General features: G+C 39.8%; 1 protein-coding gene across 2 annotated transcripts in view; it reads right to left on the bottom strand.

The window, feature by feature from the left end:
- Positions 1 to 11,860, bottom strand: part of RNF149 (ring finger protein 149) — a 31,908-nt gene that overhangs the window by 4,278 nt on the left and 15,770 nt on the right. Inside the window, exons 4-6 of one of the 2 annotated variants that reach the window (XM_017547916.2) lie at positions 9,559 to 9,641; positions 5,783 to 5,879; positions 1,247 to 1,439 (exon numbers count right to left, since the gene is read on the bottom strand). In XM_017547916.2, coding sequence (XP_017403405.1) covers positions 1,247 to 1,439; positions 5,783 to 5,879; positions 9,559 to 9,641 — 373 coding nt within the window. The remainder of the gene's footprint in view (positions 1 to 1,246; positions 1,440 to 5,782; positions 5,880 to 9,558; positions 9,642 to 11,860) is intronic. The other variant, XM_037745506.1, reaches the window with a different exon arrangement.

Below are 11,860 nucleotides of genomic sequence, written 5' to 3'. Positions count from 1 at the left end.
AAAGCTAGCTGGGACCAGGCGCAGTGGCTCACTCCTGTAATCCCAGCACTTTGGGAGGCTTAGGTGACAGATCACGAGGTCAAGAGATCGAGACGATCCTGGCCAACATGGTGAAACCCCGTCTCTAATAAAAATACAAAAATTAGCTGAGTATGGTGGCATGCGCCAATAGTACCAGCTACTCAAGAAGCTGAGGCGGAAGAATCACTTGAACCTGGGAGGCAAGGTTGCAGCGAGCTGAGATTGTGCCACTGCCCTCCAGCCTGGCGAAAGAGCAAGACTCCATCTCAACAACAACAAAAAAGGTAGCTGGACATGGTGGCACGGGCCTGTGGTCCCAGCTACTTGGGAGGCAGAGGTGGTAGGACTGCTTGAGCCTGGCAGTTTGAGGCTGCAATGAGCTGTGTTCTCACTACTGCACTCCAGCCGGGGCAACAGAGCAAGACCCTGTCTCAAACAAACAAAACACACTCACACACACACACACACACACAGTTCACTATATTTCACCTGTTAGAGTGACAGAAAACAATTAGACAAGGGGTAAGTTATATATACATAATGATTTCAAAGTGCTACTGATAATAAACCATTAATAGTTTCAAGAAATTACAGAAAATCTGAAATATAATACTGTGTAGCTGTAAAAAATTATCTATTTATCAACACAGAAAGAGTGCCATAAATTAGGTAAAAAGTATGTTGCCTAACAGCCCGTAAGTGATACTCCCCTACCCTTAAACACCCTTCAATTTCCAGAAAACATTTTATCAAAGTGTTAAAATGGTATCTCTAGGTGTGGGATGATTGTTTTCATTTGTTTCCTTTATGCTTTTCTACATTTTATGTATTTTTAAATTTTCTTTCACAGCTACTAATTCCTTTTTTTTTTTTTAAAGAGACGGTCTTGCTCTGTCACCCAGGTTCAGGCTGGTATACAGTGACAGGATCATAGCCCACTGCAGCCTGGGGCCCTTGGTCTCAAGCTACTCTCCTGCCTCAGCCTTCTCAGTAGCTGGGGCTACAGGAGGATGCCACCATACGTGGCTAATTTACAAATTTTTTTGTAGGGATGGGGTCTCCCTATGTTACCCAGACTGGTCTCAAATTCTTGGTTATTTATTCTTTGATAGCTCAAACTCAAGCAATTGTCTCACCTTAACTTCCCAAAGCACTGGGATTACAGGTGTGAGCAAGCCAACACACCTGGCACGTTCCTTTCTTTTATAATCTGCACACCGCTCACCTAGCAATGCTGTACTTTCCCCTGCATCTCCTTTAAAGCTGGTGTCGCACTGTGGCTCAGATTCAGATGGGGAGGCTGATGGTGGACTGCTCTCATCACTTCCATCATCATCAGTTAGACTCAAATTTGCAGCCAGATCCCTTCCAGGAGGAGATTCTGGAGCAGGCATCTCCTGCACATCCCCAGGCTCTCCCTTGAGAATCAGAACAGAAGAAAAAACATGATCAAATCTTATCTAACATCTGGCTCATAATTCACACATGATATTATGTACTTCCATATAATGAATCTGGCAAAAGGCACATCAATGTCTCCCTTATCTAGTATCATGAAAAAAATGAATTCCTTCTTGACAATGAACATCCTAAGGCCTACATGTTTTTTATTCTAAAAAACATTTCCTCTCCTTGATACAAGCAAAGCCACCTTTTAAACTACTGACAGAAAGTGAAGCTTTCTTTCACTTTCTTGCCTTCTTGGACAGAGGATATGAGGCCATAGCCATGAACTCTGATTACCACGCTGTGCTGGTTTACAGTGAGGCACTACGGTTTCAGACATAAACAAGGCTTTTGAACAACAGATGCCTTCAGACTGTATTATTTTCTTAAAAAAAAAAAAAGTCACTCTGACTCCTGTATGGACAGGGTGTTGATCAGCTGTAGTTTGGCTCTACCTTCCCTCCCTCTTCCATTTGCTGCTTTAAAGAAAGGAAGACAGTGAAAGTGGGGGACCAGAGACACTAACAGCATCACTACGTTATGTCTCAACATTTGGGGGACAGTTAGAAACCTTATTTGATTAATAAAAGAGTCAAAGCTGCGTTGTAAGCAGATGGAACTCCTGGTAAAGTGACTTATTCAGTGAGGGGTTACTGCAGGTTGACTATGACCACCTGGCTCAGCATCTCACCATTGCTTCAGGTAAAAACACCACTCACAGACATTCCACCTCCCTCCACTGGGCTGTGCCCCCAACAGCCCTGCTCCACCTGTGTTCTAGAACCTGCCTCTCCTGCCTCACCAGTAACGTAACACCCTCCTATTCCTGCTCCTGACACAACAAGCAACAAACCCTGTGGCTGTAACATCACAATACCCAAACTCTGCTCAGCCTAGTCCCAACCTTTTTACCTAAATATCTGCCAACTTAACTACCTGCCAGCCTCCAACCCTGTCTGTTCATTCCACAGACACAGCATCAACCTCAACACCTTGGTTTGTCTGATGGATAATGCAACAACCAGCTCAGCTGCCCTCTCAAATGCACTTGCTCCACTTTCCAACTTCTACCTGGCAGCAGGGCACATGACTCCTCCTCTGTGCTCCCACAGGGAACACTTCAAACAGGCCTCTTTGGCCATGTCATGTCTGTGCGCGTGTCCCGAACCCCAAACAGTCCAGAAAGTAAAATCCTCCAGAGCCCATGAAGGGAGGGGCTGTGTCTTACTCATCTTTGTCTCCCCAGAGCCAAGTTCAGATCTAGCACCTTAGGTGGCATTTCTTTGACCCATCCTTGCCAAATCAATGAAAACAAGTGATAAGGACACACTGAAGTGGTTATAGCTGTAAACCCTTAAAGCCTGTGTGGCAGACTGACAGTGACTCTCACTACAGTTAGGGGGAAATAGAGAACTAGTTACTACAAGAGGGAGCAGCATGGCTAACTAAAGCAGGAGGGGTCAACAGGTCCACAGAAAGGGTGTACTGTCTAAAGATTCAAAAGTCAAAGGCAAGACAGGTAAGTTTCTAAGGTTTAGAGTTACTACAGGTTCTGTTCTTCAAAAAACAAATTAGGCATTCTGAAGATATATGTTCTAGCTTTCTGAAATTAACATTCTAAGAAAGCAACATAAGACGAAGAATCTTAATTTTTAATATATGAAATATATATGTAGCTTATTTCCAAAAACAAAACTCATGAGGATTAAAGTCCCTGTGCTACAGTCAGTGAAATTCCTTTCATACAAACATCCAGAAATGAAAAGCTTTTTTAAAACTACTGACTAATGAAGAAAACAACTGAGAATACGTTTTAGAGTGTATCTAATAAAGGAAAAGAATTCAAAAACCTTGCCAAGAAAGAAATTCATCGTATTCTATTATTTGAAATGCTGTCTCATAAAGGCTCATCCTCTCATGTAAGCTACAGTTTCTGGAGTAAAGAAGGGATGAGCCAGGTTCATTAAGAAAGCATATTATGGCCAGGTACGGTGGTCCATGCCTGTAATCCCAGCACTTTGGGAGGCCGAGGTGGGCAGATCATGAGGTCAAGAGATGGAGACCATCCTGGCCAACATGGTGAAACCGCATCTCTACTAAAAAATACAAAAATTAGCTGGCTGTAGTGGCGCACGCCTGTAGTCCCAGCTATTCGGGAGACTGAGGGAGGAGAATTGCTCGAACCCAGGAGGTGGAGATTGCAGTGAGCCAAGATCACACCACTGTACTCCAGCCTGGTGCATGGTGACAGAGCAAGGCTGTCTCAAAAAGAAAGCATGTTATGCCATGCTAAACACAGATACAATTATCGAAAATCATGACTACATGAAGAAATTCTAGTAGACAACTTTTCTAGACATACAGTTCTTGAACACTGACCTCCACCTTCCTGTGAGCACACAGTGAAGGTGCTCTGGAACTCACACTTAAAAAACATAATTCAGTGGCCAGGTGCAACAGCTCATGCCTGTAATCTCAGCACTTTGGGAGGCTGAGGTGGGTAGATCACTCAAGGCCAGGAATTTGAGACTAGCCTGGCTAACATGGTAAAACCGTGTCTCTACAAAAAATACAAAAAAATTAGCTGGGTATAGCGGCATCTACCTGCAATTTCAGCTACTCAGGAGGCTAAGGCAGGAGAATCACTTGAACACAGAAGGGAGAGGTTGCAGTGAGCAGAGATCGCACCACTGCACTCCAGCCTGGGTGACAAAGTGAGGCTGTCTTAATAAAAAACAGACCATAATTCATAGAGAATGACAGTAGTTATTAAGGAAGCAGTCTCTTAAGCTAGAAGATGAGGGGGCATTTTTAAGCAGACTGCAGTTTAGGAAATAAGTCTGTTTCATGGGTCAATTCTTTAGTAATGCCGCTACAGAAGCTTACATGACCATATGGCTTAACGCTGCATAAAATGATCATCTTAAAAAGAAAACCCAAACTGTAGTTTCTAATTCTACAATAAACTCTATCTATGAAAAACTCTAAAAATATGTTTACAACAAGACTATATTTGATACTATTTTCCCCCAAAGATCTTTATTTAAAAACTGTTTTGTTTGTTTATTTATTTATTTATTTATTTACTTACTTACTTATGACAGGGTTTCATTCTCATTGCCAAGGCTGGAGTGCAGTGACACACTCTTGGGTCAGCACAACATCTGCCTCCTGGGTCCAAGCAATTCTCCTGCCTCAGTCTCCCAAGTAACTCAGACTACAGAAGCATGCCACCATACTTGGCTTTTTTTTTTTTTTTTTTTTTTTTTTTTTTTTTTTCATGTTGCCCAGGCTTTTTTTTTTTTTTTTTTTGTATTTTTAGTAAAGACAGGGTTTCACCAGGCTGGTCTTGAACTCCTGACCTCAACTGATTCTTCCGCCTTGGCCTCCCTAAGTGCTGAAATTATAGGTGTGGGCCACTGTGGCCAGCCTAAAACTGTTTATCATTTAAATGAGTATATGTTGAGAAATTAATAGATTTTATGAAAATTCTAAAAAGAAAAAAAAATAACAACCTAAACAAATTCATATTTTCCCTTTATGTTCCCCTCTTTGGGTAGGGTAATAGTTAAGTGCTTAGACCCTGGAATTAATCAAACTTTATTTGAAAGATGATTCCCCATTAACTAACTGTATGACCTCAGGTGAGTTACTTAGCTTCTCTAAGCTCAAGTTTCTAATTAGATGGGAATAGTGACAGTACTTATATAGCAGCTCTGAGGATTAGACATAACAAGGTATGGAAAGCATTTATTCAGCACATGGCTAGCTACTACTATAATTTCCTTTTCATTTTGCCCCCATGTCTTCTGTGGAAGGCCCTATGACCATCACTGATGAAACAAATTCACTACAGGACAAACTGCCCCCAAACTATTTGATTTTGAAACCTAGGAATAGGGAGAACTGATGTTAAGAAGTGTTGGCTTTGGTTTCTTCACACATAAAATACGCACTTAAAGCCAGCAAACTATGAAGCTCCTTCCTTTTTAATTATTTTATGATTCTTGTTTATACAAAACTAACTAGCATATATACATTCTGTGGTGCAGCATACCAAAACATATTATTCTAAATAATTACAAACTCTCTGAGAAACATCCAAGTATATTATTCTATCATCATAAATTTATTTCACTGATTTTTTTGGACTGCCTTAAAAATTCATTTTTAATAATGAGGAAATTTTCTTCAGAGAACCATAAGGATATTAGAAGGAGCATTTTGCCCGTTCCTCTTGCTTAGTCAATAATTAAACTGAATCACTCAGGAAGAACTGGGGCAGAGATTGAATATAAACAAAAATGTAACAAACCCAATATCCCAGGGCTTTGATGACATCAAGTTTACACATTGGACATGTTCGGTGATCCAAAAGCCATGGGTCAATGCATATTCTATGAAAAATATGCCTAAAAAAATTAAGTATGTGTTAATGTTTTTAAAAACAATGTTTATATAACTTATAAAGGAAATAAGACATTCTACTTATCTTTTTATTCAAGACATTCAACTTATCTTCTCATTACAAGTTAGCTGACGTCAAATCAACATTCTAGTCTACTTATTTATCATAAGTCATTATTTTCTCTTTCATGTGAAATAGATTCTGGCACTTCTAGGGAAATTTTCCCTTCACTCTACAAAAACCATGGCTTATTTATGCCCTCACGCTAGGCTGTACATTTTTATGTGCCTTTGTAAGTTATTAAACCTTTTTAGGAAAAAATTGTGGCATAAATCAACTAGCAGTAATAAGTAAAGTAATACCAAACTGGCAGTACCTTATATAAGTCCATAAAATGACTCAAATGGAAATACAACAAAAATATTAACAAATCATCTTGGGGTGGCAGGCTCAAGCAACGCTTAGTTTCTCTCTTACACATTTTTGTATACACTCCATTTTTCTACAATGAGCACCTATCACTTTCAGAATAAAAAAGAAAAAAGGCATATATATTTTACTCTTTTGCTGATTTGCCTCAGTTGGCTAACTTTTCCTCCTGTATGATAAATCTATTTTCTGCAAGTGATGAAGAAAAGGAGTTAAGAGTATAGTATGGGTTTTGGAGCCAAACAGGCTGGGCTCAGACATGAGCCGGCTGGTGCTCTGAACTAGTTTCCTATGCTCTCTGCCTCACGCCAGGGGCTGAGGGGCACATACAATGTGCATACAACTGCGCCAGGCACAGAGCATACTTAGCAATTGCTTAGTATTATTGCTGTTGCTTGAAGACCTTGTTCTACCAACAGAAATCAGCTAGTAGAGTTAAAAATAACAGTACTTGGCTGGGCGTGGTGGCTCACGCCTGTAATCCCAGCACTTTGAGAAGCAGAGGTGGGTGGATCACCTGAGGTCAGGAGTTTGAGACCAGCCAGACCAACATGGAGAAACCCTGTCTCTACTAAAAATACAAAATTAGCCAGGAGTGGTGGTGGATGCCTGTAATCCCAGATACTCAGGAGGCTGAGGCAGGAGAATCACTTGAACCTGGGAGGTGGAGATTGTGGTAAGCCAATATCACGCCATTGCACTCCAGCCTGGGCAACAAGAGTGAAACTCCGTCTTAAAAAAAAAAAAAAAAAAAGTAACAGTACTTGCAGCCAGGTATAGTGGCCGGTGGCTCACGCCTATAATCACAACACTCTGGGAGGCTGAGGTGGGTGGATCACCTGAGGTCAGGAGTTCAAGACCAGCAAAGCCAACATGGTGAAACCTGGTCTCTACTAAAAATACAAAAATTAGCCAGGCTTGTTGGTGGAAACCTCTAATCCCAGCTACTCAGGAGGCTGAGGCAGGGGAATTGCTTGAATCCAGGAGGCAGAGGTTGTAGTGAGCCAAGATCACACCATCACGCTTCAGCCTGGGCAACAAGAGCAAAAAGTCGTCTCAAAAAAAAGAAAAAAAAAACAGTACTTAAGAAATAATTTTTACAAAACATAAAAGGAACATGTTGGCTTTATTGGGAAATTTATTACATAAAGCACAGGAGAAAACAGGAGAAAGTCAAAAGCCCAATAAGGAAACTAGGAAATGTGCATATGAACATGTGTTTGGGGGTCAGATCCAAACTCCAGCTCAGCCACCAGCATGACCTAATGCTGCTCATCTGTGCAGCTTCCCAGGCATCAGTTTTTTTTTTTTTTTTTTTTTTTGGAGACGGAGTTTCGCTCTCGTTACCCAGGCTGGAGTGCAATGGCGTGATCTCGGCTCACCGCAACCTCTGCCTCCTAGGTTCAAGCAATTCTCCTGCCTCAGCCTCCTGAGTAGTTGGGACTACAGGCACGCGCCACCATGCCCAGCTAATTTTTTGTAGTTTTAGTAGAGACGGGGTTTCACCATGCTGACTAGGATGGTCTCGATCTCTTGACCTCATGATCCACCCGCCTCGGCCTCCCAAAGTGCTGGGATGACAGGCTTGAGCCACTGCGCCCGGCCAGGCATCAGTTTTAAGTCAGAAAGACTAAACCAGCCTGAAGTAAAAATTCTTTTCTCTACATTAGTAACTTTCTACAGGACATGATTAACTTATACTGATCCAACCCAATTCATTCAGTACCCACTATACCAATCACATATAAATGTTTGTAGGTTTAAGCCAGCTACCTTTATTCAGGAAACTTTCATTTTGTTACCCTGATACTCATGCCTTTATTTCCTGCACAGAATTATCACTATATTATAAAATACTTGAATATATACTAAAGTACTTTGCAAACAAAGCAAAATGTAATTATATACTGACTTGTGACTTGCTTCTAATAGGTGTGAATTAAAATTCATCAGACTTAAAACATGCAATTTCTATACACAAACTGAACCCTTTAACAAAGCAATTCTTTTTAAAAAGTTATCAATTAAAGTATCCCGTTACTTTTTTTATGGAGACAGTGTCTTGCTGGAGTGCAGTGGCAGAATCTCTGCTCACTGCAAGGTCCACCTCCCATGTTCAAGCAATTCTCATGCCTCAGCCTCCTAAGTAGCTGGCATTACAGGCAGGCGCCACCACGCCTGGCTAATTTTTGTATTTTTGTTGTAATAGAGACAGGGTTTCACCATGTTGGCCAGGCTAGTTTCAAACTCCTGGCCTTAAGTGATCTGCCTGCCTTGTCGTCCCAAAATGCTGGGATTACAGGCGTGAGCCACCACACCCAGCCTTTTTTTTTTTTTTTTTTTTTAAGAGATGGGGTTTCACCATGTTGGTCAGGCTGGTCTCAAACTCCTGATCTCAGGTGATCCACCCGCCTCGGCCTCCCAAAGTGCTAGGATTACAGGCATGAGCCACCACGCCCAGCCTTTTTTTTTTTTTTAAAGTAACTTCCTGCTACTAAAACAAAACCCTCAGTGTAACCCAAATAAAAAAAGAATTTTTTGTTTTAGATGGAGTTTCACTGTCACCCAGGCTGGAGTGCAGCAGCATGATCTCGGCTCACTGCAACCTCCGCCTCCCAGATTCAAGCCATTCTCCTGCCTCAGCCACCCAAGCAGCTGGGATTACAGGTGTGCACCACCACGCCCGGCTAATTTTTGTTATTTTCAGTAGAGATGGGGTTTCACCATATTGACCAGGCTGGTCTTGAACACCTGCGTCAGCACCCCAAAGTGCTAGGATTACAGGTGTGAGCCACCATGTCTGGTTAGGCATATTGACTTTAAACAACCTTAGAAGGAACAAAAGCCCAGGGTGTAAATAACAGCAAACTACTGCCCTCCCCGACCCACTTCCTTTAGGCTGTTTCAGGCCCTTTTCCCTGGGCCCTCATTTTTTTTGCTCCCAACACAGCTTACTTTTTGCACTGCTAAAGGTATAATGGAATTCCTAGGATTCTGATAAAGACTCGGTTAGAAGACTAAAAGCCAATCTATGACAAAGATACAAATCTTAATGTCACCTAAGAATCTCCTTAGCCAAAGCAATCTTAAAGAGCCGTGAAGATATTACATTTAAAGTCCAAGCTGCTTTTCTAAAAAGAGAGATCACAGATAACGAGATCTTCATATCATAAAACACAAATAGCTATTTTGTCAGACACCTAAAACTTGTCAAGCAATTTTTTTTAACATTTCAGTAGGTAAAAATAACATACTTGCATGGCAGAATTCTAATAATATCCTTTACTTTAAAATTTTCAATACACACTGCACAATTTTCAGCATCAACATCAATTCCCTGTAAAAAGAAAAGTGTTATTATATCCTTGGTACATAGTATATCCCTTGGTAAACTCACTATATCGTGACTAAAACAATGATGAATTACCTTGTGGTACAACTGGTGAAACTAAAATACAAATAACTGTACTTGACATTTACCACTATTAGAGGATTATCCAAATAATATGATTGAAAAGGAAAAAATTTCATTGTCTGCCTAATCAGAAATGAACAGTGTTTAAATACTAATACACTATTCTTACGTGATTACTGTATTTAAAAAGATAGTTAGCCATGTGTATCCCCTGTCAATATGGAAGCAGTAAACATTTTAATTTTATTTATTTATTTATTTAAAGAGACAGGGTTTCACCATGTTGCCCAGACTGGTCTCGAACTCCTGGACTCCAGCAATCCTCCTGCCTCATCCTCCCAAAGTGCTGGGATTACAGGCGTGAGCCACTGCACCAGACTGCATTAGATTTTATATATAGACACTGTTATCAAAGACTATATTAAAATGAACATTTAACAACATTTAAAATTATATGTTTCAATTAAAGTAATTATTATCATTTATCATATGCAGGGCAAGAATGATGAGATAATTTTTAAAGTCTCTAATAATGGTTTGCAAGTTTATACATTACTGTGAATGAATCTACAAGAAAATAAAAATTAGACAACACTAGTCTCTCTAGAATGGAATATGATATAGACTGAAGAAAACACATTTTTTTTGTACAGTTTAAAATGTAAAATTGCAAAAAAAATCTGTGTACAGTTGCTCTTCAACTTACCATAGGTCACATCCTACTGAACCCATTGTAAGCTGAAAATATCATTAGGTTTAAAATGCATTTAATGTACCTAACCTACTGAACATCATGGCTTAGCTTGCCTACCATAAACATGCTCAGAACACTTACATGCCTACACTTGGGCAGAATCATCTAACACAAAGCCTGTTTTTTTGTTTTTTGTTTTTTCATTTATTTTATTGCATTTTAGGTTTGGGGGTACATGTGAAGAACATGCAAGATTGTTGCATAGGTACACACGTGGCAGTGTGATTTGTTGCCTTCCTCCCCATCACCTACATCTGGCATCTCTCCCCTTGCTATCTCAAAGCCTGTTTTATAATAGGGTGTTGACTATCTCATATAATTTACTGCATACCATACTGAAAGTGAAAAACACAACATCTGAAGTATGGTTTCTACTGGATGTATGCTGCTTTTACACTGTCAGAAAGTTGAAAAATTGTTAAGTCAAACCACTGGAAGTTGGGGACCATCTGTATATACCTCACAAATCATTTAGGAATCCTCTTAAAAAATATATACCATAAGGCTGTTTTGCAAGGTAGCCTCTGTTTTTTTAACCATTATTTTGACAACTTTCAAGAAACAGCCCCTGTAAGCATATTTTCAAAACTGTTCTATATGAGAAGAGGATAATATCAATTTACTTGTGTTCTCAAAGATTCAATTCAGTAAATTAAACATATACATCTACGTCTTCTCATACTTAAGAGCTGCGATTTCTTGCTAAGGAGGCTAAGAAGGCATGTTCCAAGAGGAACATAAACCACGTGCTTGTCAAGTAACTGACTATGCTGAATGCGTGCAGAGTTTGCCATAGGCATTAACTGGAAACTCTATCCCTAAGGACCTTCTGAGTGATCTGCAAATCAGACACTAATCTTAAGCCATGAGAGATAATCTTTCTTTTCTTACTTTTTCTGTTCAATAAATTTGTATGAAAAGAAAACAATACCTTGCACAAACTATTAAAATTGAACCTGTACTACAAAAGCAATCAGCAAAGGAATGGTAGCCACCAATACAATTCTCAAAGTTCTATTAGTATCAATTTCAAATTAAAAAAATAAATAAATAAAAGGTCTGTAAGTTAATGTGTTATTTTTGCTTTAATCCTTTAAGGTCAAAGAATATATACCTAAGTGCAAGTACTCTTTCTTTCTGAAGGGGAGTAGAGATTAGAGGGTAAACTAGATTTTTTATTTACGGAGATAACACGAAAATCAAAATAGCTGAACCAAGTCATAGCAGCAAGTCAACAATTATCAACATTTCACAGAACTATGAAAAGAATAAACACTACGCATTAGCAACAGTTTTCCTTTTAAGGCACCTATCCTCCAAGAATCTGAGCTTCTAGATTCAGGATTTGTCCTATTTCAAAAATGTTTTAAAATTCTGGTGTGATTTT

This window comes from Cebus imitator, unplaced genomic scaffold (assembly GCF_001604975.1).
Source record: "Cebus imitator isolate Cc_AM_T3 unplaced genomic scaffold, Cebus_imitator-1.0 Scaffold202, whole genome shotgun sequence".
NCBI lineage: Eukaryota > Metazoa > Chordata > Mammalia > Primates > Cebidae > Cebus > Cebus imitator.
Note: the sequence above shows the minus strand (reverse complement) of the source record. Positions and strands in the feature narration are given on the sequence as shown.